This window comes from Stigmatopora nigra, chromosome 13, assembly GCF_051989575.1.
Source record: "Stigmatopora nigra isolate UIUO_SnigA chromosome 13, RoL_Snig_1.1, whole genome shotgun sequence".
NCBI lineage: Eukaryota > Metazoa > Chordata > Actinopteri > Syngnathiformes > Syngnathidae > Stigmatopora > Stigmatopora nigra.
In genome coordinates this window covers 2191845-2219351 of record NC_135520.1, presented here as the reverse complement: position 1 = coordinate 2219351, position 27507 = coordinate 2191845, and the positions used below count along the sequence as shown (strand labels likewise).

At 38.0% G+C, this 27507-nt stretch overlaps 5 protein-coding genes across 6 annotated transcripts; 4 read left to right on the top strand and 1 right to left on the bottom strand.

Annotated features, from left to right (window-relative positions):
- The first annotated feature begins 7115 nt into the window (after nt 1–7115).
- Nucleotides 7116–9893, top strand: syf2 (SYF2 pre-mRNA-splicing factor). Its single transcript, XM_077731435.1, has 7 exons — nt 7116–7269; nt 7550–7648; nt 7883–8008; nt 8141–8258; nt 8487–8577; nt 9080–9178; nt 9600–9893. Exons 1-7 carry the CDS (start codon nt 7252–7254, stop codon nt 9763–9765), a joined length of 717 nt encoding a protein of 238 aa, XP_077587561.1. The 5' UTR covers nt 7116–7251; the 3' UTR covers nt 9766–9893.
- A 1180-nt stretch (nt 9894–11073) lies between these two features.
- rsrp1 (arginine/serine-rich protein 1) lies at nt 11074–14340 on the bottom strand. Of its 2 annotated transcripts, none has more exons than XM_077730966.1 (5): nt 14113–14340; nt 12990–13455; nt 12596–12762; nt 11532–11603; nt 11074–11466 (listed from the first exon to the last, which is right to left on the bottom strand). In XM_077730966.1, exons 2-5 carry the CDS (start codon nt 13453–13455, stop codon nt 11287–11289), a joined length of 885 nt encoding a protein of 294 aa, XP_077587092.1. In that variant the 5' UTR covers nt 14113–14340; the 3' UTR covers nt 11074–11286. The 2 variants fall into 2 exon arrangements, with proteins under 2 accessions (XP_077587092.1, XP_077587091.1); XM_077730965.1 differs by having other exon boundaries at nt 12990–13458; nt 14113–14336.
- Nucleotides 14341–14669: 329 nt separating this feature from the next.
- mgst3b (microsomal glutathione S-transferase 3b) lies at nt 14670–15884 on the top strand. The gene is made up of 4 exons (XM_077730967.1): nt 14670–14897; nt 15008–15130; nt 15343–15415; nt 15504–15884. Exons 1-4 carry the CDS (start codon nt 14772–14774, stop codon nt 15602–15604), a joined length of 423 nt encoding a protein of 140 aa, XP_077587093.1. The 5' UTR covers nt 14670–14771; the 3' UTR covers nt 15605–15884.
- Nucleotides 15885–16309: 425 nt separating this feature from the next.
- tmem50a (transmembrane protein 50A) lies at nt 16310–18754 on the top strand. The gene is made up of 7 exons (XM_077731082.1): nt 16310–16461; nt 16928–17033; nt 17283–17395; nt 17460–17527; nt 17702–17794; nt 17922–17982; nt 18069–18754. Exons 2-7 carry the CDS (start codon nt 16932–16934, stop codon nt 18112–18114), a joined length of 483 nt encoding a protein of 160 aa, XP_077587208.1. The 5' UTR covers nt 16310–16461; nt 16928–16931; the 3' UTR covers nt 18115–18754.
- Nucleotides 18755–19057: 303 nt separating this feature from the next.
- maco1b (macoilin 1b) lies at nt 19058–27317 on the top strand. The gene is made up of 11 exons (XM_077731591.1): nt 19058–19484; nt 20777–20918; nt 21048–21174; nt 21316–21439; nt 21522–21700; nt 22594–23158; nt 23825–23983; nt 24124–24306; nt 24395–24515; nt 24605–24779; nt 25454–27317. Exons 1-11 carry the CDS (start codon nt 19405–19407, stop codon nt 25654–25656), a joined length of 2058 nt encoding a protein of 685 aa, XP_077587717.1. The 5' UTR covers nt 19058–19404; the 3' UTR covers nt 25657–27317.
- Nucleotides 27318–27507: the final 190 nt, after the last annotated feature.

Below are 27507 nucleotides of genomic sequence, written 5' to 3'. Positions count from 1 at the left end.
ATTTACGTCAATTTGTTCCCAAAACTTAATATAGGACGTTTTTTGTCCAAACAACATATGGCTTTCATTGTATAGTAATATTTTCTCCGTTTTTAATACTTTAGGGCAGACTCAGGTGTGCACCAAACTCAGCTGAGACAGGCTCCAGCACCCCCAGCGAGTCTAGTGACAATAAAGCGGTTCAGAAAATGAACAAAAATCAAATATTAGCATTCTCGGCTTAGCAACTACCACATGACCAAAAAATAGAATAAATATTTTTAATCAAGTGAGGTTGTTTGGGTATTACTAGAAGTACTACGAAACATGAATACTTATTTTTGCAATAACAAATATTTCTCCAAAGGTTCTTTGGGCAACACTATGAGTACTACGAAAAAGGAATACATAGTTTAGCAATAACAAATATTTCTCCAGAAGTTGTTTGGGAATTACTATAAGTACTACAAAAAATTTATAAAATTTTTGCAATTACAAATATTCCTCCAAAAGTTGTCTAGGCATTACTATAAGTACTACGAAAAAGGAATACATATTCTTGCAATAACAAATATTTCTCCAAAGGTTGTTTGCCCATTACTATAAGTACTACAAAAAAATGAATCCATATTTTTGCAATAACAAATATTTATCCAGAAGTTATGTGGCCATTACTATAAGTACTACAACAAATAAATACATATTTTTGCAATAAAAAAATATTTCTCCAGTCCTAAAAATATAATTCAACCAGAAAATTTAAAAAAACTTTAATTTAAAAAATAAAAGCAATATTTAAACAACTATACACATAAATAATACACCCCACCAAAAAGCCATTGTGTAATTTGTTCCTCTTAATTTAGTCTCATCACCTGTTTCCTTTTGAAAAGCCACATTTTGGGCACCATGTACTTTTCCACCTTGCAGTACAACTACAAAAGAACTACAAAAAGTCTGCGGGTAAGCATAACCAAAAAAATGAGGCTTTTTTCTCTCGTTTTTGGAGGATGGGGGTTGGGGGGGGGGTATACACAGAGGAACCAAAGTTAACACACATTGGGCTAAGTCAAACCATCTGCATGGAAGTGTGTCTCGCTGTGGGGCTTTGCGTGGGCGTGGTGGACGTCATGGCTGATCGCCAAGTTGGAAGCTTCACAGATTCATACGAGGGTACAAAATGTCGCGGGCGCCGTCGGCCAAACCGAAACCGCCGTGACCGTAAGGGGGAAGTGACATCATGGGGCTATGGTTTTGGCAAGCGGTGATGATGGCGTTATAATAATGATGGCCTGACACTTGAAAAACTAGCCAGAAATTGGTTAACCGCTCAGGAAAAAAAGAAGTGATGAGGGAAGAAGGTGACTGTTATTTAAGATGCTTGTATGCAGGTAGAGAGGGAATTTTTGGGGGGGGAATTGGGATTATTAAGTGGTTTTATTTTTATTTTTGATTTTGCCTAAAGCAGAAATTCTTGGCACATTTCATGGTAAGTTCCAATGACAAGATTGCGGTGGGGAAAAAAGCATTGGATAAGCCCGAAGTGCTTTGGTGGGTCTGTAAAATGTCATATCAGTGTTCAGATAATATGATTTAATTTAAATAATATAGGTTTATATTAAAGACTTGAAAGGATATGGTGATTTTGTGACTTTTAAGTCATGAATCTAGTTAAATAAGCTCTTATTTTAAGGCAGTCACTATTAACAATAACAATTTCTATCAAGCTGACCTGATATTTAAAAAAAATACTTTGTATAGGCTATTTTTCTATTTTTCCTCTTTTACCTAACATACTTTAGCTATAAAGACGGAAATGTCCCTAAACGCATCATAGCATCATTAGCCATAAATACAGAGATGTCCCTAAACGCAACACAACATATTTTTAGCCATAGACAGTGATGTTCCTTAAACGCATCATAACATTATTTTAGCCATAAAGACAGATATGTCCCTGAATGCAACACAGCATCTTTTTAGCCATAAACACAGAAATGTCCCTAAATGCATCATAACATCTTTCTAGCCATATATACAGTGATGTTCCTCAAATGCATCATAGCATCTTTTTAGCCATATAAACAGAGATGTCCCTGAACGCAACATAGTATATATCATTGTATGTCATTGTTGTGTCATGGCAGATTTTAAAAACTTTAAATATCGGTTCATTTCTCACAAATAATAATTATTTTTTTTCTTACCTGACTTGTCGTATGATGGAAGCCTTCTTCAGAGAGTCAATATGACATCTCTTTATTATTTCATCCATGTTCCTTGTCTGTGGGTAAAAAATACAGTCAGAGAATGCTTAAGAAGACAAACTTAACTTAATTTTGCATGGATACGTTACCTAGGCACAAAATGGAGCCTCTTCACTTTTATTTTTTAATCATCACAGGTAAAGAATCATTAAAATTTTAAATATTCTTTGAGACAAATATATATATATATACTTTTCCAAATTATTTTTTCCACTTTTTGCTACTTTTAGATGCAAAATTTGAAATATTTCAATAACTTCTGGCTACAATTTAGCTATAAAACAATTTTTCAATGCTGCAGGCTCCCTATTTTTTTCAATTGCATATTTCATTGAATTTTAAAGATGCTGAAACACTTTACATTCATTGCCGCTATTTCTCCTGAAACATCCCAAACGTGTATTTATGGGCAAGATTCAATATTATGGCGACGTCTGAGCTGAATTCGATAGATTCCGCTCTTTCCGCTACGCCTCTGCTGCAATCCGATATGACAACAGGAGACGGACGGCGTGATCTTTCTCTCTGGCGCGTTGCTTTCTCTAACTTCATCACGAGGGGTGCAGCAGCCGGCCCCCAGGAGAGTCTGAAAACACCCCGCTCCATTACTCAGGCCTGGCCGATAACCTGGAGGTGGAGGGCTCCCTTATGGAGGTTTTTGGTCCTTAATGGACTCTGTTAAACACACTCTCCCCCCTCATATATGACTTTTAGGCCATTGTTTGTCAAAAAAATGCCTTTCAATTTCCTAAAATCGGTTCTGGAAGAAATAGGTTTGTATTACATACAAAAAAAGAAAAATAGTAGTAAATATATTGAATAAAAACATACATATGTAATGTCCAAATTGTGAAAATTGCTATTTATGAATAAAAACATACATATATGTATAGTCCAAATAGTGAAAATTGGTATTTATGAATAAAAACATACATATGTATAGTCCAAATAGTGAAAATGTGTATTTTTATTTTATTCATTCCTTTTCTGGACTGCTTATCATCCATCACAAGAGTTGGCGGGGGTGCTGGAGCCTACCCCAACCAACTATAGGCACTTTAAGGGACACACCCTAAATCGGTGGTCAGCCAATCACAGTGCAAAAGGAAAGAAAGTAAACTAATCATATATATACAGCTCATTTAGATGATCAATTATCTTAGCAGGCATGTTTTTAAGGATATATGAGGAAACTATAGTACTTGGGTAATACCCACGCGAGCCCTAGTACAACATGCAAACTCCACCCACCTGGGATTGAACCCTAGACCCCAGAACTGCCACCCGATGCCCTAAACATACTCCTACCAGGATGCGATTTTGATTTACTCATGTTTTAATACAATATTTCAATCTGGTATATGCCTGCCTATTTGTCTACAGGGGGTTATGTTGTGTTTCCAGAGGAGAATAATGATTTTGATATATGATGTTATTATTTGAAGCATTATTTTGATGTTATATGCTCTTATATGTTATCCTTTAACACTGATCACAACCAAAACAAAGATAAAATATCAGATTAGAAGGATCGTTTATACAAACTTACTCGGTTCGGCTAACGTGGTCGAGGACCACAACAAAAAGGCTGATTTTTGGGCAGGCAAGGGCTAACGAGCCAATAGATATCAGCTGGGTGACATCAGAGGAATCTGATTGGTCGACGCAGAAAAGGTCAGGTGGAAACTACGCTGACTCAAAGTACTCTGGAATAGGTTTTTATGTCCCTGGACATCCTCGTGATAGTTTTTGTTTCGACTGATAAAGGGAACAATTCGTTACTTTTCTTGCACAGCTGTTTGTCCTGGGGATTATCAAACTTTATCAATAGTGCATTGTTGGCTCAACTGACAACTCCAGTATTGTGGAAGAAGAAAATCATTTTTTTCTACCGTTACACTTTTAATCCTTTCTCATGGGAAGTCTCTGCCCTAAAGGCTATCATGGGGAGTAGTGCTTTTCATTATTATTTTTTCACCACTCAGTGCATTAATCTAAAATAAAAACCCTTTGGTTGTTTTCGGCAAATAGAAACCAAGAAACGTTTTTACTTTTGACGATTCACCATCTCGTGAAAATAGCTCTTTTTACGTTATATTTCACACAAATGCAGCATTTACTTGTCAAAAAAATCGGGAAACTGTCTCCCTCTTCGGGTTAATAGTAGTATAACACAGTCCAATACATAGTGTCAGTATTATGACAATGGAATGGGACATTCTGTACTACTACTGTGATTTGTGATACAATAATTCATTAGTAAACCTCCCTAACCCTTTTTAAAAAGAATATTTGTCCTACCAAAACTATTAAATACTACTCAAGTGTATACTCCCTTCTTATTGTCCCACTTGGCTACCCACTTATTAGCCATCCCAACTTTTTATGGCTGTCCTTAGAGTTGATATTGTTGTTGCACTTTTGTTTTGATCAGTAATTATGATCATAAAGACGGTGGATCATTACATTGGATGACAACTCGGGAGACGTCCACGCGCCCGCAATGTACGAGCGGCGTCCCTGTGGTCGCCGCTAGTGGAAAAACCATAATGGCCTTTAATTGGAGGTTTAATTGGATGTGGTGAGGGCAAAAGCATGGGCTACAAAACGGGTGGTATTTGAGTGCACAGATACGCGGGTCTTCTGTGAAGTGAGTTGTTGACAATCATCAAATTGACTTCCCGTGAATGGTAAAAAGAAGCAAGTGTACCGTGTCAAATGCTAAACTTTATGGAAGATATATTATTAGGCTCTTTTAGCCTATGGGAAAAGGCCTCAACTAGTGATTCCAAGCAACATATACATGGGTATTTGTATTGAAAGAAAGATACTGCGAATAGCAAAATGCCCTCTGGAAATGTAGTAAAGCAACACAAGCAAGCATACACATCAATAGGAGGCATTTTGTCTGCCGGAATGACTGATTATCTGATGTGAAGAGCCGTTCCGGATGAAAATATGTCGGAGATATTAGGAGATTTAGCTAGGCTAGCTGTTATAGTCTTAATAAGATACACAAATGTGATTATGTTGCTGTTAAATAGGCTCCTGATGCCCTTGTGAGGTTCAGAAAATGAATTAATGGGGGAAAAAGACGTTCTATTCAACCAAATTATTAATAATTCGGGTTTTTTTATGATGCTATTGTGCTGTAAATGTACTTATACATATAGTACAGTAAACTTTTCCATTTTCTTTCAAGCCCTCAGACGTTGGCGGCATGTCTGGAAGCAAATTAAATATTTTTGCCTGGTAAAATACACAACAATTAACCGTATCCAATGACAAGACTTTTCCAAAGTGTTTAGTAGCAGCCTCATTTTCCAAAATTATTTTGTCTCCCAGTGCCACATAAGTGGTCAAAGTGGGACAGCCTCCAGCACCCCTGCGAACATAGACAAGAGGCTGTAGTCAGCGTGGCGACACTTCAGGAGGAGTTCCTCATCTTGGAGAGGCATGTTTGCTTTGGCCTGGAATTAATAACTTCATTTAGTGCGGAAATGACAGGAATAGTAATTAAGGAAATGGAATGATTTTATTGGCCATGGTGTTTGTATTAACTTCCAGATGTGAGGCAGCTGCTTGTGCAGTAAGCGCCTAAAATCCCCCCGTCCAACCCCCCATGTCTCATTCTGGATCAGATTTAATTAAGAATAATTGAACAAAACCAAGTCAAGTCAGTCTACAATCGGACGATGCAGTTTTTTTTAAAGTTAAGTCTGTTGCTGTTTTCATGAATGTGTCCCTCAAGTGCAATTTATTTGCAGATATTATGTTACTAACATTGAAAAGTGATTGTTCAGCAATTTTGGGTGGCCTCGGAAAGCACATGTGAGATCCATATCATACGCCATTAAAGTTCACGATACGATAAATGGCGGTGACATTATTCCCATATTCCGTTTATTGCCTGGCACAAAGCCTCCATAAGTTTAGAATTATTATCCAGAGAGTCTTATGTTTGAAGCTTGGATATAATGTGCCAGATTCATATAGAATACAAAATCCAGTAAATTTTGACATTACATAAATTATGCAAATGTGGAAATTTAGATAAATAGATGATAAATTGTTAAATGTTGATGACTTGCCCATTTTTTCCTGGCCATTTTCCACTTTTAAAATCAGTGCACATTTTGTGATGTTGCTTTTATTGTATTTTATTTTTTTAATAGACAAAGTGAGTCCATTACTGTAGCCAAAGATGGCTGTGATGTACTCCCATCTGGTTTCCAGCAAAATTCATCACTCCATTAACAATATCTGTGATCTCAAGGACACTTTAATCCGAGACTGTAACCTCCATTTAATTACATCCTGCAAAAGAGCTCTATTAGTGTGCAATGCAATCAAATGCGGATTGCATCCATTTGGCAACTCAAATATGTTCAAATGGCTCTTTAAAGTGTTTACTTTTCTCGGGGCCTCGTGCATGTGGTCCAAGAATATCATTAATACATATGCTTTGTCTGGTTTCAGTTTAAATTATTAGGATAAGACACAAAATGTTTTATTATTTAATTACGTATTTAATGAGGAATATAATCAGGATAAAAAGAGTAATGATGACGTCATTTGGTGAGGGGTTAATGGGATTTATTTTTAATTGAAATATGATGAATTTATAACAATAAAAATTAAACAATATATTTAAAACGCGATTAAGTACAAATCATGTCAATGTAATGTTGTTATTAATATTATTAATCATCCGAGCTAATTCCTATACGTAATATAAAGCCATAAATATAAACATTGTGACGTATATAAACATTGACCAATAGAGAAGACGAGAAAGCAGAGGGGCGGGACATAGGACGTGGAACAACATTCTGAAAAGCAACAATGGATTTATTTTTATTAATTAAAATAATTCCACAACGCATCCAACAACAAACCGTAGAAATGACCCAGAGTCGTTTAAGAAAACTTTAATAAAATAAAAATCTTCTGTTGCGCAATTTCCGTTCACAACTTCCGACTTTTCTTTTCTCCTAACGCGATCATGGCGTCATGCATTGAGGTTTGTGTGTGTTTTTCTGTTAATTTACCCACCATTGACAATCCCGATTGTATTGCACTTATGTTTTCTTGATAGTATAGGATAATCATTAAATTTTGGTGGTAATATATGTACTTACTGTGTCATGATTGTAAGCAGTTTGGTGTGATTACGTCGCAATGCTAACTGCTTCTTAGCTGGCGTCAATGTTAACACAACACGTCCTCTTCCTAAACGATCTACAAGTACTGTTACTAAATATGTATTACAGATATATTAATGTTCACCGTATATTTTTCAGGAGAAAAGTACACCAGTTGAGGGGGATCTGACTGAAACCCCTGCTTCTTCAAAAAGAGAAGACAGACTTCGAAAGTTTCGAGAACTACATTTTAAACGGGTAAAACTACACTATATTATTACCCATCTATCACACAAAAACAATCACATAAAACATTTAGGCACCTTTATACATGATTTTTTATCATTGAAAAAATGCCTGACTTGTATGTAATGTGTATATACATTTTTATATATACATACACACACAAGGCTCACAAGCCGCATGCGGCTCTTTGCTTCTTATATTTTCCTATTCTTTGACTTATTTCATATTTCTCTTATTTTTCTACAGAATGAAGCTCGCAAGCTCAATCACCAAGAAGTTGTGGAGGAGGATAAAAGACTAAAACTACCCGCTAACTGGGAGGCTAAAAAAGCCAGACTGGAATGGGAAATTGCCGAAGATGAAAAAAAAAAGGTGCGTCATCCTCTAATACATTTCATGACAGATGTAGCAGAACCACAAGTTGTGTTGCTCAAGCAAAAATATTATTTGTATAATATTTAATATTTCTGCACTTAATATCTCGTTATATATTTTTTTTCAAAGGCTTGTGCTGCCAAAGGTGAAGACTACAAACGAGTGAAACTTCTCGATATCACTGCCGGCGATGCGGAGCGATGGGAGAGGAAGAAAAAGAAGAAGAATCCTGACACCGGATTTGCAGGTATTAATCCATTTTTTTTAAAAAATATCTAAAAATTATATCTAAAATGGTCCCCTATCTAAAATGTACCCCTACAAATGCCTCCTTCAACCTATGCATTATTGCTAGCTTGCTATATACACATTAGCACCAACTAGCCTTAGTGTTAGCAACTAGCTTATTACAACCATTGACCTCACAACAATAGTTTTTCTCTATGTCACATGACCTCTCCCCTTTTGAACCCAGGTTATGCCGAGGCCCAGTTCAGGCAGTATCAAAGACTCACCAAGCAGATCAAACCAGACATGCAAAACTACGAAAAACAACGAGAAGAATGGTAAGTATCCAATATCTACATCCATCATAACTTAGAATCATGCTTTTTTTCCAAATCTAATGACAAAATGATCACATTTTTTGTTCATGTAACCATATCTGCTCAACCCTAATCAATCCTAAGGATTTAGCTCAGCTTAATCGCCACGGTATTCTTTCCATCACATGCGCACAAAGTACATCTTGTACACAAACGACCAAAGCCTAGTTTTTTAGCCCCCAGGATACTTTTATCCCGACGCTACGCCGTCATTTAAAGAATTTCAACTCCAAATCTCCGTCATGCACACGAGGGTCAAAGAAAAGCCTGTAGGCTTTTCCTGCCTTTTTTTAACGTCGCCACCCGCATGCCAAGCGTGAAGGATGCACCGGCTCAATTTGCCCCTAGCGGCCAATCTCACAATGGCGGCATAGAAAAGGCAGTTGGGGATGCTAAAAGGACGATTAGCAACGGCGCTCAAGTTCATATTTCTTGTGCTTTTTTTCTTTTTTCAAACCCGTAGCGGCGAGGACTTCCACCCCACGTCTAATAGCTTGATACACGGAACTCACGTTCCTTCCGAGGAGGCCATCGACCGCCTGGCGGACGACGTGGAGAAACAGTAAGTTGTCGTTAAAAAACGCCCAATTACTGTATTTTCACGACTATAAGGTGCACCCTTAATGAATGACACATTTTTATTTTTTTACATGTATAAAGCACACTGGATTATAAGGCGCCCTGTCTATTTTGGAGAAAATTTAAGACTTTTAAGTGCGCCTTATAGTCCTGAAAATACGGTAATTTGGGACCGGTATAGAAGTCCAATCCATTTTGATTGGGAGGGTGGATGAACAAATTAGACTTAAACATGGGCCAAACAAGAAGCTTTAGTTCAGCCTACATTGCAATTCTCAGCCTTAACACTAGAGGGAGTAAGTTATCATGATGGTGATAGACGTCCAATACAATTTGAATCGGATTCAACTGTTTACATCATCTTTAAATTAGAGCGCTAAAATGCTGTTTTGTCAATGCCACAGAATCGAAAAACGCTCCAAATACAGCCGACGCAGGGCCTACAACGACGACGCCGACATCGATTACATCAACGAGAGGAACGCCAAGTTCAACAAAAAAGCCGAGAGATACTACGGAAAATACACAGCCGAAATCAAGCAGAATCTGGAAAGAGGCACTGCTGTTTAAATTGAAATCCTCAACTCTTAAAACCCAATTCAACTCAATGTTTTGTTTTTTTTCATTGCCATTTATTTAGTGAATCTTGTCTGTATCGTATGAAGGCACCCTTTTTAAAATAAACAAGTATAAATCACTTTTACCGAGTACAGAACACAAGTTATTTTGTGTTTGGCATGTGGTCTCATGACTGACATTTTGAGCGTGAGAATTGACTAGCATCAGAAAACATGGAACCTCGAGGCTCTCCGGCTGACAAATCTGTTTGATGTAGGTGCACCGCGATGACCAACAACAAGAGTGTAATTCAATTCATTATCGTCTACCCCATCTTTGCGTTTGACCAACTTGCCCCGAAGCGGCTACACAAGCCAAAGAGCCTTGTGACTGCTAAAATTAATGGCGGCTCATTCTCATGCCCCACTCATCTAAATCTGTTTAATAATGGAATGGCACGCCATGCAACCTCTTGCGAGGGCACGTGGAGTTGACTGACCTTTCTTTCAAAACGGTGACATGACTTTTTTGCTAAAAATATTCAATACTTTCAGCAAAAATGACTCATTTACACATTTTATCACATTTCATTCACAACCTTATATTAATGTACCTCAACATTTCTATTTCAGCATTGTGCTTTTTAACAGCATAATTCATTGAAATGTGACATTTTGCAAATTGCATAGTTGGTTTAAAGATATCAACTAATCCTGAACAGTTAATTTAGCAAATGAGTGGCAGCACGGTGCAAATTGGTTACCCCACCCGGCTCACAGGTCAAAGATGGGGGTTCAAACCCCTTGCTGTGTTTAAATACTTAATTATATGGTAATAAGTGTGCTTACTAACAAATGTAGATAAATGGCGAGCCTTTGTGGACACGATGGAAACTGCAAGATTTTTGGCTGGCTGAATTACACAGTTGCAGTTCAAAATCCTGGAATTACTTCAAGGTATGACACATTGATGATAGGGTGGGAAAACATTAAAGAGTAGACTGTAGTCGGTTGTCTTGAAGTCTCTGCAGGGGCAGGCTTTAATCATGTGTTGTGTTCATAGTTCATTATTAAAAGCTTGTAGTTGATTAACACAAACTTTATGACAATGGAATGTGAAGTTAACTTGTGGTCATTAATTATCTTCTCATAACTAAGGTTTGTTATGCCTAGGGCACCATTTAAGGGTTTATACAGTCCAACTACTGCAAATATGTATTTTTGTTGCCATGTTTTGGCACCATTGGCTAGACAAATGACCACAAAATGATCACTATTATTTGTATGTTGATTGACATTAAGGAAATAACATGGACACAAGTTCCCTTTTCATCAATAAATACTTTATTTGATTGTACAGGAAAAAAATGCAGGACATAGGGGGGGTGGAAGAAAAAAAAACATCCCACCTGAACGATTCCTTCACTTCTTCCAAATTATATCTCAATTCATCTGAAAGAAAACGTGACTATGAAACAACTGCTTCTTATGTACAAAAAAATATTTACAGCGTCCTTTTTTGATATTTCCATATCTATTTGGACTTTTTGCGCCCTTGTTTACGTGCCCTGGAGGACTGCTTGTTTGCCACTGGGACCCAATGGCCGTAGGGCATGCTGCTCTCGTAGATTTCCTCTTGGGGTGGTGGTGGTATTGTTGTTGTTACCTGGACCTGGGTGGGTGGTACTAAGATGCTCGGTTTAGCCACACAATTCTATGGAAAGACAACAAATTTCAATTAAAAACCACCTATAAAAAGCAATTACAGATATAACTTACATTGATACTGAAAGTGATGGTTTTAATGGTCATTTTTGGGCTGATTATCATGGCTTCCACTTCACTGGTCTCCTTCAAAAAGACAAGAAAAGCAGAGAAAGTTAGATTTTCGTATACTAACATATTCGACATTAAACTTTAAGTCTAACGTGGCTTATGGAAAGCACTTGAACGGCTTTAAAAACCACATGCACATGTATTTTTTTTACTCTCACTGTTGTCGCAACCAACTTCTCAGCAGACGCCTCTCCTCTACCAACTTATCTTTGGCATATGGAGACGACTTCTTCATCTGGTCTAGTTTTCTTGACAGGAATAGTCCCTATAAAGCTCACGCACGCCCGCCCGCGTTCCATCAGCAGGCGGTGGCTTCTGCTAAATAACGACGACCCATTTCAACTGCAAACCATAGATACATTTGTCATGTCAACACATTGCTGCCTATAGAAAACGCAGCCAGTTAGTCCTCTACAAAAAGAGTTGTTTTCACGGGTGTACATTTCACCTATGTGTGCCATTTACGTGCACTAATCCAGGACAAGAATCTTCAAACAACCTTTTACGCAAACCCAAGTCACATGACAGCCTTTTACTCCCAGGTGCCGATGATTGAAGGAGATCGCTGTCATGTTATCTACGAAGACAGGAATAAATACAGAAAGTATGTGCATTCTCGCAGTGTACCAAAAAAAAAGGTCAATGCAAGAAACAGGGAATACATCACAATGTAATGACTCCTGTATTGGCAATTTCAATTTTATGGTGTGTTGACTTAACACACAAAGTGGGGTTTTCCCCAAATGTTCTTGCCAGGGCCTTTAAAGCCAAAACTGGCTCATTCAAGGCATAATTATAGCTATAAATGGTTGTATACTGTTGTTACATAGTACACTTCAGCCTCATTTAGCTTATTTGGCTGTTTCTACTTGAAATTTTTTTTAAAGTACTGTCGCTGATACAATATGGCAAGGAATGCCTTACATTTTTGTCAATGTTTATTTATAACTAACAAACTCTGACCATTCTTACGGTTTGTGTGACGCTTATGCAAGGTTAAGACCCACCTGTGGTGACATCCTCTCAGGACGCGGTCTCACCATTGGCAGCCTCCATTCAGGTTCCTCAATTTGCTCAGTGAGTATGGGTTTCACACTTGCCGGAATCTCCAGTTTCCCAACTCCCAGCAGTTTCATGGCATTGGTTTTTGCAGCTTTCAAGAGCTCCCTTTTATCTAAAAAAAAAAAGAACCAGCAAATATCCGTGTTTAAAATACACAATATCAATGCAAAAAAAATTAATCTGATCTGTTAAAAGTCGTGACTGGTCTTTTGGTCGCCGGTCAAATGTACTTGGATATTAAACTCTCTCATGAATATAATTATGAGAGCTGGTCTCAACAGTAAACTCTCTTGTGACCATTTGACCGGGGACCAAACGTCCGAGCACCGTTAAAATTACCTTCCAAACTCAGGCCGGCTGCACTCCCCGACAATCTTGATGGGCTCCTATGGGATCTGGATGGCGATTTCTGTAACCTATTAAATCGAGCACGGGGCCTGCTGTATGTGGACCTCGAACTGGGGCGTCGCCGATACCTGTCCATTGAGGGCGAGCGACTGTGGGAACGAGAGCGCGCACTGTGGCGGCGGGAGGAAGAGCGGCGATGGCCGTCTCTCCGGTGACCGCGACAGTGGGAATGTCTGTGGCAGCGAGGATGAGAACGGGACCTGGAACGAGAGGAGGAACCGCCACTGGATGAAGATCGGTGACGGTCTCTATCGCTTTCGATAGATGAGGCAGGGCTGCTTTCATAACTATTCCTGGAGATGTAGGATGAGGGGCTGCCCTGATCAAAACTTCCACTTTGTCCATCTTTCTGGTGAGAAACGGCCATTGTCGGGTGAGTGTCTTCTCCTTTGGTCATCTTCTATTTGGAAAGAGGAGGGAACAAACAGATTCATTTATTTGTCTCCAAAAAAGATAAACAAGCCAGTCAACTAATAATAATCTGTGGTGGGGGAAATACAGGTTACGTAAAATAGCATTAGCCATAGCTCAAAACATGACGTGTCTCGTAACTCTCTGGACCGTGTTTGTGATAGTCTTGGACCGGTATATAAGTATTTAAAAAAACATTTAAGACAATTCCGTAAAAAAAATGACACGGGGATTCATGAGTACAAAAAAAACATCTGAGCCAGCAGTTTTCAAACCGGTCTGTGCCGGAAAATTCCAGGTTACGCAAGATAGCATTAGCCTTAGCTTAAAATGGCGTGGTCGTTTAGAGTACATTTAAAAATAGATACATATAACATTTTAACAGCAACACGAATTTCGACGATTACAAAAAAAAATAACTTTGTGACACTGGCCCAACAAATTTTCAATTAGTTTTAAGCTTTTGATCAGATCTGTACTGGAAAATTACATCTTACGTAAGCTAACATTAGTTAAAAACATGACATACTTCCAATGATCTGACCAGGTTTTTCGACCAGAATACAAATCAACATTAAAGACAAATCATTACCAGTAACCCGTAAATTCGCGATTATAAAAAAAAACACTTTGTGACTCTTACCCAACTGTCGCTTGCTTGTGTTGCAACTGTGGCGTATCAAGGTGACGACGTTAACAAATACAGACTATAATCACCCGATGAATTTAAACTATTAATTGCTTTTTGGGATTGTCAATATAACACGAGGTACGCAGTAGACTTGCTGGTATCCGAATGAAACGAGACTAGTTGTCCAACGAGTTTAACTTGATCTTGTGGAAAATTCCAGTCACGTGATTCTTCTTTGTGACGCCCTCTTCTGGTGAGATCTTGGAAATTATTTAAAGGCGTCGTCATAAAAAAATAAACACGTCACAACTTCAAAATAAATATTGTACCATTTTCACTTCATCGTGCGCCTATTAATACTATATTTGGTGTATTTATTGTCTTAGTATACTGAAAAAGAAGTTTATAGTACACGCCAAACCGCACAGTTCAATTCATGTTTTGTTTTTTGAAAACGGGAAAAACAAAGCCCGGAGAATGTCTCGCGATAAGGCCTGGGATACGCCCAGGCCTCGCGACTTTACAATCTTGTTTTGTCAGTGCGTTATCCAAGGTCAGATCTCGCGATATCTGATATAACCGACTTAAATAACAACGCGATCATCGTACCTGGCTGCTACTATTCGAACTTCATCTTGCGTTCTCCTAACGAACCTAAAAATTACCCAAGCATGGATATTCTAACTGTCTTACCTTCCAATTTTGGATATGTAATATTTATTTACATCTACAGCTGGATTATGCTTGCATATCTAGCGATAAAAGTTGGAGGAGCCAGGAAGAAGTATGACGTTAAGGTAATTGTTTTCCCTCCATTATGCAAATAAGAATAGAGGTGCATTTTGTTGTTTGTGAATAAATGTCATATTTTTTTTCTTATGGAATAATGACATGATTTTTATTGCAGTATCCTACAATGTACAGTGACAAAGAGCAAGTTTTCAACTGTATCCAAAGAGCCCATCAGAACACCCTTGAGGTTTACCCACAGTGGCTTGTTTTCCAGACCATTGCAGCCCTTGTTTATCCGGTTTGTATTATTTATTATTACTTTTTTACAATTTTAAGACACTTGTCTCGACTCTAAACGTCAGCCGTGTGGGGAAGCAAAAGTTAATGTTTGCACTCTGACATGATTTCTAATGATAACGGACTCAAGGCAAAGGCACTGTCACAATGACAAAGCACATTTTGACTGCTATGAATGGTGATATTATCTTTTTTTTAATCTCTTTTCTTTAGTTATTAGCATCTGTATTTGGAGCTATTTGGGTTACCAGTCGGTTTTCATATGCCTGGGGCTATTATACTGGAGGTAAGTCTGATATTTCCTTATTATTATGTTATATGATTGGAAAATAAATCACAAAAACAAAATGAAATGCTGTCTTTTTTTGTTACAGATCCTGCTAAGAGAATGAAAGGTGCTTATGGATACATTGGATACTTTGGTGTCATCGTTCTGTCCATATCTGTGGCCTTGCAGTTGCTTCACGTTTTTTAAAATCACACAATATTCCTTTCCTTTGTTCAGTTATACTGAATTGCATGTTGCTTTAGCGTGTTTCATAACATGGAACTGTTGAAAAAAACATCTTGTGGTAAAAAAAACCAATGCACTATAATGACTGATACCAAAATCACTAGTAAATTCAAAGGAAAAGACAACACCTTTGTCAGTTGTAAACATTAGAAATAATCTTGTTTTCTTCCAGTGTGTAACATTGGAGAACATGTATTAGACTGATATAATCAAGAAAACTGCTTGCTTTGTTGCTTGTGAATGCTGTCATTTATCTAATTATAATTAAAAATATGTCCCATACTTTATACTTATCATATATCACATTGGAAACATAGCAAATTAAAATAACCTTTATTGATGGCTTTTATTTGAAAGTTCTTATGTCTCTTGTGGTTGTAACTAATGTGGATCTTAAAGTTCTCGTGTAGTTCACATGACGGCTGAAAATCCAAAGCTGTAAATACCAGGAACTGACCTGGAAAAGACCACTAAGGAAGGATCAACTAAAAACCCTGTCTGGTACACTAAGATAAACTCGAGACAAGGACCAGGAACTACACAACATTTGGATTACCCTTTTTTCATTATTTCAAAACTGTACTAGATTAATCAACTAGATTTTATATTCACAGAAAAACATTATGTACGTATATACTTGTGCATTTGTCATCCAGTTGTGTATTTTCCCAAGACCATTGAATGCACCATTATCAATAGCTGCTCAGTGTTCCTAGCTCAAACGACTGTGTGGGCGAACTACGCATGCGCTTGACCGAACTCTCGGAAGCAAAGTCGGGTTGATCCAAGGGGTTCCACATCAAAAACACAAAATTAAGGTACTTACTCCTCTCAAAACGACTTAACAGTGCGTAAACATCACGCCTATATATGTCCTCTTTTAACACAGTCGCTGTCGAATGCGATTTAGATTGTTTTTAGAACGTCTTAGCGAGGAAGGAACCTTAGAGGAAATGTTTGCTAGTATCAAAGCGACGAACAAAAGAATCCTACGACGCAGTTGCGGGTTTTTTCCGCCTATTAGACTTATTTCCATTAAATACTTTTGTATACATGTCTAAATTATTTTTTTTAATCCAACGAATGTTGAATATTTTTTTCTTTCTGCTTTACAATTCGTGAACACGCAGTTTTTCCTTGTAATATTTAGCATCATCTGGACCGAATAGTTTCGAATCAAGCTAACGTTGGTTTTGCTTGTAGTAATTCCGGTTTAGTTATTCAGTTTTTTTATAAAATGGGAATAAAATGACTCTTGTTGACGTTTCTTCCTCTTTTTTTCAGAGCCATGTCAGGATTTATTGACGGAATTCGGTGTGGAGAATGCGACTGCAATGTGGATTGGGGTGAAAGACGTAATACTATCGCATCTATAGCTGCTGGAGTTTTGGTATACATATTTCTCTTTTTTTCTGCATAATTTGTTATTTTTCATATCTCTGTACAGCCACAACCCACAGTGGTTTGACCACAAACACATGAGCAATGTTTTTCTGCCTTTTATTTGTGCTGACGGTGAAATCTGGATGTGCAACAACTATTTATATGTCAAATTAAGTGTCCTAAAATGAAAAATGTTGTGTTACACCATCCTTAATAAATTTCAACATATGATAATGTTGTGATCTTGTTATTACAGTTCTTTACTGGCTGGTGGATCATCATAGATGCTGCGGTGAAATACCCAACTCAGGCAGAATTCCCACATGCTTATCACACATGTGGAGTCATCGCAACATTGGCTTTTCTCATGTAAGACTAGTCATATATGACCATATTACATACCCTGAAAATTACCTGACTTTTGTTCACTTAGGATAAATGCTGTTTCAAATGGCATCGTGAGAGGTGACAGCTACAGCGAAGGTTGCATAGGCCAGACTGGTACGTCTATTTACATAAACACATTAACTTTATTCTCTAAAACTGCATGGCTGAAAAAAAAACTGTTCAAAAACTTGATCGAAATACATATAATTGTCCTAGTGTTAGGTTGATGACTCTAACAAAGTCATACAAAATTCAGAAAACCCAATAACAAATCTGTGACCATTGCAGGTGCTCGTGTGTGGCTTTTCATTGGGTTCATGATGGCTTTTGGATCCCTCATTGCCTCCATGTGGATACTTTTTGGAGGTTTTGTTGTCCCCCGTAAGTCAATCTTAAGTTTCTGCATAACACACTAAGTTTCAACAAAGTAGTGTGAACAAAATACTTCCCCCAAACAAAGTATTTAGTCAATGATTGCCACCATTTTTGTTGTTCTTGATTTTTCCAGAAAAGCCCATTGTGTACCCAGGTATTGCAGTTTTCTTCCAAAACGCATTCATTTTCTTCGGGTATGTATATATCCATTGACCTGAAATATTTCCTGATCTTTTTGAAGTACTTTTGCTAACATTCCTCATGTTTTTTTTGTCAACAGGGCTCTAGTATTCAAGTTTGGACGTACAGAGGATTTGTGGCAATAACATTGTAATTTGTCCATCCTTGTTCTATCTACACTGCTTTCTTTGTTGTATAAAACAATATGTCCCAGGCTTCAGTGGTTATTTATCACCTTTTACGTAGCCTTTTTTTAGCATTCAAGATTGACATTTAATTTATATTTATGTCGCAATTTTAAAAAGGCTAAATCATAACCAAGCACAATGACAGATGAAATGGGGCACATTATGAAATGTGTATCTTATATGTTGACGATGGTATCAAATGTGTGTTTCATATGTATTTTTGGGAATTGTAGGGCCAAATCTCCCTTTGTGTATCCTAATGCTTCCCTGTTGTTTTATATAACCTGTCATATGAGGGAAAAAACAATGCATTTTGTGATGTATAAAGTCATAACCATGAAAATACATACTGACAAAAACTGTCGTGATAGATTACATCTCGACAAAAGAAGATGAAGATAGCTCGGAATCTTAGGCAAATTTATTGTAAAATACTATACTAGTCATGGTTTGACATAGCTGAGTTGAGGTCACCATTTGTTACAACTGTCTGGTTGATTTACTTGCTCTATGTGCATCCATTTCTTATGTTTATACAATGGAGCCAGGATTTGGCTACTGTGATATCATTAAAAAAAATCATGTTGAGCAGGAAAAACTGCGTTTGTCTTTTGTAAATCTGATCCAGGGTCAGACTTTTTCGATTATTTGCGTAATGCAAGATGCTCAAACTGCAAAAAAACAAAGTTTTGGCTATAGTACGTTTCAAAATATTAAATTTACGGTATATTTCTATGTGATGACAGAGCCACTGTTTATTTTCTCATGACAAGACACCATAGATATGATGTAAACAAATCCCGCCTTCTCGTGCTTCTGATTGGCCAATGAGCAATGCCCGATTTGTCCACAAACAACGGGATTGGTTAAGCGAGGAGGCTTTACGCACGCCACTGCTCGCTAGTGATGGCAGAGGGGAAGTGTTAAAGCCTTCGCCTCGCAAAATAAATGGCTCGCTTTGGTATCCGTCAAATAGAGAACGCTCGGTGGGTAGAATGATTGGATATTCCGGCCGTCTGCCAACAAGATCCACGTAAAATACAGCGCGGCCAGAACACTGAGCCTGCGCTAAGAGCAAAAGAGGAGGTTCCCGAATAGAGTCCTTTATTTATTTCTTTGTTGCCAGTCGGGAAAAATAATTGCGGCGACCCAGACTACCGCACTTTATTCGTTTTCATTGCCTATATACTCTAGAAAACTGGATAAGATTACGGCGGTTGCTCGTAGGCCAAAGCCAAGTGGAGGAGGATGAAGCGGCGCAATGCGGACTGCAGCAAACTCCGACGGCCGGTAAAACGGAATCGAATCACCGAGGGTATCTACGGCAGGTAATTCACGGGGAATTTAACTGACGTGTCGTCCATATGGTTACATATTGGAACGCTCGTCTAAATGAATAAGTGCTCCTAATTGTAAAATAAAAAGCAGCATGCCTGTCAATGTTTATATTGATACAAATACATTGCTAATGCTAACTAGCCGCTATTAGCTCAGTGTATGCTAGTTATACGGTTTTCCTCGGTAACAGCAGCTAGCTGGGTGAAGCTAGCACTAGGCCAGACAACAACATATTTTAAACAAAACAACAAACATGTCTAATAAAAACCCACGTTATTACGTTTAATAACGTCCGTAATGGACTTTTTGGACTGGGCTTAATTGACACTGACATTTTATACTGTCAGCTCAGGCCAGTTGACATCTGTGGGCCAAGGATACTAATTCATCCGCTTTGCTAAAGTATTTTGTAGTCACAAGGGTAAAAGCTTGTATAATTTATGACAACATGTCACTAAATGAAATTGTGTTATAGGTTTAAGGGTTTTGTCCATATATGTTGGACTGTTAGGTCAAAATAAGGTGGAAATCGATTGGTTGGTTGGTTCACCCACACCTGACAGGTCCAACCTCACTCCACTTTCTATATATGAAGTGAGGCAAATGCTAAAGGGCAATGGTTGCACATGGTCCAAGTCCTTGAAATATTGATAAGGTATACTGTGCTACTTCCAATGAAATAACTCCAGGATTTCACATTTTATCACTCAAGTCAAGTCTATCCAACTTCCACTTCAGAAACTATGACAGAACATGCAATGGTATATTTCATCATTAACAGTGCACGTATATCCGATTGAAATCTTTGATTTTCTGTCAGTGTCAATCAATGGTCCCCAACTCGGTACCCACGGAAGCTTGGTTGTGTTCTTAAAATAGCTCAACTATGGTGGGACATTTATTTCCAAGGTATGGTAGTGGACATTTGGAAATGCAAAAATACAATTTGGCATATTGACGTTTATTTGATCATTATTTGTAAGTATTTTTGAAGAAACTTTCATAGGTGAATTTGAATTTTCAAGTATAATAACAAGTATTTTTTGTTTTGTGTGCCATCAATGAATGACATTATTTTTATACATAAAGCACATTTTTAATTGCGCCTTATACTCCGCAAAATACACCAATTTTAGCATATATTTTTGCAGAAATTTTGCAAAAATTGGTAGACTCTCACATTAATCATTGTGCACGTCTCAATTAAAAAAACTCAAAACTAGGTCAAATTTGTGATTTTGTATGTGTATTTTTTCGTCTCACACATCCTCCATCTTTGCAGTACTTTCCTGTACCTGAAGTTCCTGGTGGTGTGGGCGTTAGTGCTGCTGGCCGACTTTGTTTTGGAGTTCAGGTTTGAGTACCTGTGGCCGTTTTGGCTCTTCCTCCGGAGTGTGTACGACTCTTTTAGATACCAGGGGCTGGTGAGTAAATATTTTTTGAACTTTATACATTTCCATTGTTGTCATGTAATTACAAAATCTGCAATTAGTGATTCATTATAATGTCTTTTTATTGAATGGGTTCCAATCACATATTCTACCCTCCAACAGGCCTTCTCAGTATTCTTTGTGTTTGTGGCACTTACTTCGGACTTCATTTGCCTCCTCTTCATCCCAGTGCAATGGTTATTCTTTGCCGCCAGCACTTATGTGTGGGTTCAATATGTCTGGCACACAGGTAACACCCGCTTCTATTTTTCATAGTTTAATTGAGTGCATTTTATAAATAAATGAGCTCATAATGAGCTAGCATGCTAACTATTTTAGCATCCATAAGATTGTCCTTATTCCATTGACCAATACCATTTTTTGTCCTCAGAAAGGGGAGTGTGTCTACCCACCGTGTCATTATGGATCCTCTTCGTGTACATAGAGGCAGCCATAAGATTCAAAGACCTGAAGAACTTCCATGTAGATCTCTGTCGTCCATTTGCTGCTCACTGGTGAGCCACTGTTGTGTTTTAACTGTTTTAGGGTTGAAAGTATCTTCATTTGCTTCCATTTTAAATGTAAATGTTGTTGCAGCATTGGCTATCCTGTGGTGACGCTGGGCTTTGGGTTTAAGAGCTATGTGAGCTATAAGATGCGCCTGCGGAAACAGAAAGAGGTGCAGAAGGAGAATGAGTTTTACATGCAGCTACTTCAACAAGCTCTGCCTCCTGAGCAACAGATGCTCCAAAGGCAAGAACGAGATGCAGAAGAAGGTGAGATTCAAACACGTGTACGACTCTGTAATATCCACTTATACAACAAAATGAGATATTTTCAAGTCAGATATTAAAAAAAAAACACAAGCGCCCAAACTGGAACAATACTTTTATATATATATATATACAGATGCCACCTTAGTTAAAAAAAATCTTCCAACACAAAGCTCCTCCTCCACTGCAAGATTTTGTACCCAAAAAAAAAATCCAACATATTGACAATGGCTGGCTCTAAAATGGTGCATTTAAGTTTAAACACCCCCACAGTAACTCATGCGTGATACCTTCCATAAATGTGGTATGTGAGTGCAATCAGTGAATTGCTGTCAGGTGCTTGTTGTTTCAGCCCAACCCCCGCTGGTTAAACTCTGTGTTTTTGGAACAAAAGCTGCACCCATCCGCAGTGGTTCTCCAGGACCACTTTGCCCGCCACTGAATTTAACCCTAATAACAAATTAGATCGTGGCAGGTTGGCTCAGTGAAATGTGGAAAAAGTTTCTGTTCTATACAGTCAGAATATAATTAGGCAAATATATTTAGAAAAAAAATTGTGAAATTGTACATACATATTGCAACACTTTCATATATATACAATATATACATATTGCAACACTTTCATATATATACAATACATACATATTGCGACACTTTCATATATATACAATATATACATATTGCGACACTTTCATATATATACAATATATACATATTGCAACACTTTCATATATATATACAATATATACATATTGCAACACGTTTCGGCTTCACAGCTCTGGGTTCCTAGGTTCAAATCCGGGTTGGTTCACCTGTGTCATTTTTTACATGTTCTCAGAATGCAGTGTTTTAATAATACACATGTTCTTTTCTTCATTCATTTGTCCTCACGGAAGCCGCAAAAGGAATCTCCGAAGGGGACGCGCCGCCAATTTCCCAGAACGGCGCCCCCGCCAACAAGAAGAACTCAACGCCTTTGCCGGAGTTAGAGTATCGAGAAAAAGGGAAGGAGGGGAAAGGTGGTGGTGGTGGTGATGCTAAAAAGCAGCACAACAGCAACAGTAACAGCAATAGCATCCTGCCATCAACAGTGGACTCTAAACTCCAAGAAATGGAGTACATGGAAAACCATGTGAACAACAAGAGACTGACCACTGAATTGGGCAGCACAGAAAACTTGTTGCTTAAGGAGGACAATAATTCCTCTTGCTCCTCCTCTTCATCTTCCTCCTCCAAAAATTACAAAAACAGCAACGCCACCACGCTCAATTCCTCTCCACGTGGCCACAGCGCCACCAACGGCAGCGTGCCCTCTTCGACGCCGTCCTCCTCTTCCGCCGGGAAGAATGAGAAGAAGCACAAGTTAGCGGTGGGGAAAGGGACCTCCGGTGGCTCCAACAGAGACCCCACAGACAACTGTATTCCTAATAATCAGCTGAGCAAGCCAGAAGCACTTGTTAGGTGAGCGCATGACAAGTATACAGACAATGATCATTTCCCAAAAAATCACCCATAATCCCTCGGTACCACCAGACGTTTTTAGATTAGAACAGGTGTCAAAGTGGCGGCCCGGGGGACAAATCTGGCCCGCCGCATCATTTTGTGTGGCCCGGCAAAGTAAAACATGAGTGCAGACTTTCTGTTTTAGGATCAAATTAAAATGAAGAGTATAGATGTATATTAAATTATCCGTTTTTTCCCCTTTTAAATCAATAATGATAAATTTTTAATCAATTATTTTCAGTTTTTAGTTCAAAAATAATTTTGTAAAATCTAAAATATATTTTAAAAAAGCTAAAATAAACATTGTTTTAGATCTATAAAAAAACTGAATATTCAGGGCTTTTAATCCAGTTCTTTTAATCCATTTTTTAAAAAAAATAAAATAAAAAAAAATCTAAATATTATATTTAATATTTATATATATGTATATACTTTTTTCTGATAGGGGTGACCCTACTTTGCGATTTTTTTGATTATCGCAGCCATGTCTGGTCTACATTAACCGCGATATTTGAGGGATTACTGTATTTTTTTACCTGTGGACATAGGGTGGTGGTGGTAGTGGGGGGAATAATGAATACATATTTCTTTCAAGTCAGCTCAAATTCTCCCTCTTTGGGACAGATTGGAGCAGGACGTGAAGAAGCTGAAAGCTGACCTGCAAGCAAGCCGGCAGGTAGAACAAGACCTGCGCAGCCAGATCGGCTCCCTTGGCAGTGCCGAGCGCTCCATACGTACCGAGCTGGGTCAACTCCGCCAGGAGAACGAGCTGCTGCAGAACAAGTAAGTGGCTTAAGGATTTCACTTTGCCAGGCTTCCGGCTTATTGGCCCAAGGCGGGCGTATCGTATAAATAAACCGTAAAAATCCACCCGTTTTATGTTTTGTTAGATGACAATTTCACTTTTTTTGCATGAATTATAGGCTCCATAACGCCGTGCAGGCCAAACAGAAGGACAAGCAGGCCGTGGGCCAATTGGAAAAGAGGCTCAAAGCCGAACAGGAGGCCCGCACTACGGCAGAGAAACAGCTGGCCGACGAAAAGAAGCGGAAAAAACTGGAGGAGGCTACGGCAGCCAGGGCCGTAGCCTTAGCCGCCGCTTCCAGGTAGCTTTCCACGTCCAAAAAATGTGGTTTCCAGCCAACTGACATTCTTCCAAATGTCAAATGACGAGCTGGTGTCCTGTTTTTTCAGAGGAGAATGCACAGACACACTGCGAAGGCGAATCACAGAATTAGAAACAGAGTGTAAGAAACTCAACCTGGACAACAAGCTTAAGGAAGACCAGATCCGAGAGCTAGACTTGAAAGTCCAGGTAAATACATGGGGGGGACCCTCTTTTTGGTAGTTGCTGTTTATGGTCATGTTGTTACTCTCACTCTGATTGGGTATTTATTGTTTCAGGAGCTCCATAAATACAAGGAGAATGAAAAAGATACAGAAGTGTTGATGTCGGCACTGTCGGCCATGCAAGACAAGACCCAACACTTGGAGAATAGCCTTAGTGCAGAGACCAGAATTAAACTGGACCTCTTTTCTGCATTGGGGGATGCCAAAAGACAGCAAGAAATTGTGCAAGGTTTGTTATTTTGACCATCGGGTTTTTTCATTTAGCTCATTTTAAACCATTTTTAATCAATTTTTTAAATTGGATTAAAATAACTGGATCAAAAGCCCTAAATAGTCAGTTTTTATAGATCTAGAGCAATGTTTATTTGAGCTTTTTCTATTAGAAAGGGAACATTTATTTTAATTTTGTTTTTCATTTCAAAAGGAAACAAAAAATATATTTTTTAATTATGTTCAGTATTAAAGCGGAAAACGGAAAATATCTATATATTTTTAGATTTTACAAAAAAAATGGATTAAAGAAATTGCAATGATTGTTTTCAAAATGAGAAAATCAGGAAATCTAATGTACATCTATAACCATTTGAATTTTATCCTAAAACAGAAAGCCGGCACTCATAATTTTCTTTCTCGGACCGCACAAAATGATGCAACGGACCAGATTTGGCCCCCGGGCCGCCACTTTGACACCCAAGGCAGCTCATCACCATCCAACGTCTTTTCATATCACCCCTAAATTATTACACAGAAGGGATTGTGTGTTGTGCTACCGAAAAAGTACAGTTCTGATGGATATGGAGAAAAACTATTGTCCATACTTTGTGGGACCTATAGCATCTTCCTTAGAAAAATGTAGAAGAAAATGACATCATTTTTTTTTACTGTTTCCCCATCTGTTCCTAGGTCAGATACTTCAGAAAGATCAAGAAATAAAAGACCTGAAGCAAAAGATAGCCGAAGTAATGGCCGTCATGCCCAGCATCTCATACACAACCGACACCAGCAGCATGACACCCGTGGCTCCCCACTACTCCTCAAAATTCATGGACACCAACCCTTCCGGTTTGGATCCCAATGCCTCAGTTTACCAGCCACTCAAAAAGTGACTGTCTTGTCCTCTCACCACCTTTTCACCCCCTTTTTTCCCCCGTTCTTTTTCATTTTTCTTCCCTTTCTCTTTTAATCTGCTCGGCATGTCTGCGGCTGAGAATGTTTTTCTCCAGTCTTTCTTTTCTTCTCCTCGCCAGGTCAGAAGGATGTTGTATTGTGTGTAGTTAAAACAAAAAAAATGGAATTGGACCACATCACTTATTTTTTTTCTTTTTTTTCAGTGTTTAGTGAAACCTCACAAGATTTTTGGAGTGTACCTCCAAGTGTGCATTTCAAGGATTTTGCTCTCAACTCCTGGCCATAGGCTAATTGCAATTTGGCACATTTTTAATTTATTACAAAATTCCCATTGTACTCCCCATATTTCGTTATCTCAAGGTAATCCGGAAAAATTCAAGGAATGTAGTGCAAATTAAGCACAGATTCAGTTGCATTTTATCGTTATTATTATTATTATTTTAATCCACCGCCAGATTAATAGTAAGCAATGAACTCTGCCATTAGTGGCTTGGTGTTAATTGTTTTTAAGATGTGAAGTTCAGTCCATTTGCTAATTTTTTTGGGGGATGATTTAAGGTGAGAAAGATCTTTGTTAAGGTTCTCAATATTGGAGAAGAAACTCCTCTTTACTGTTAATTCAGTTTAAAAAATGTACATTTCAAAATCAGTTCTCATGCCATTTATGGAAGCACTTCATCTTTTAACAGTGCAAAATCTGTCCATATTTCAGTGTTTCAGTATTTGCTTTGCGATTTCAGTGCCTTCCTTTGGGTGAGGACTTAAAACTGAATTTAAAATACAATTTAAAAAAAATAGAATTGGATTCTACAGACACAATTGTTATCTTTGGGGCTGATTTTTCTTTCTGAGCAGAACATACACCCACACTAAAAGTCTCTTTTTCAAAAGTAATGATTTAAATTTCAAGAAATGTAAGATTTGTATGTCATTTTCAGCCCTAGTCAAAAACTTCATCAATTTCTTGCTCCTAGAAAACATCCAAAAGGGAAAAAACCCTCAAATAAGCCGTGCAATGAGAGCAAAAGAGCTTTGAAATGCCAAAATATTAAAATTACTTTAAAACTACTTCATCCATCCTCCTCCTCAGTTGTCGTGCCAAGAAAGCAATTCTAATTTCCCCCTAATTAAGCATTTAAGAATGTATTTCAAATGCAAGTTTGTCCATTATTCAATCAAATATTGCACGGGTTGATGAATTGTTTGAAAAAGGGACCCAAAAAAAACACCAGATTTCGTCTCATGAATGTTTATACAGTATTTAAATGTGAATTTTCCCAAATTCACTTTTCCTAACGACATTTTCTTTTTTAGCAAATGGTTTAAGTCAGTTAAGGTTTCACCATCATCTGAAATGGTCATTGTTGTATATGTGGGTTTTCACCTTCAGTATATGTATCTATTTTTTGGGGGTTTGATTGCTGTCATTTGGCTTTTTGAGAAAAGTGTTGTGAAAATAAGTCTAGACAGTTGTTGGTTAACAGATTGTTGAAAGTAGAGAAAAGTGGTTTTTGTTTGTTTGTTTGTTTTCTATGCCCAGTCACTGCTCTTCTACCCCCCGCCCCCCATCTGACCTCTGACCTTGGCTGCGCTCTGGCTGGCTGAGGTTTACAAGGAATAAATGTTTCTTTTTCTTGCAGAGTAGCAGTCTCCAAGTTTGCTTTGTTATTGGCTGTGGTCTTGTAAAAAGTATTGGTGTAAAAAAAACTACTATTCACATCATATAAATTATTTTTGTATAGGTAAACAAACATATTTATGGTAGCAATAATAAGGCTAATCATCCTTTTTTTATTATTGTGACCACTGGCTGCATCATGCGCAAAATT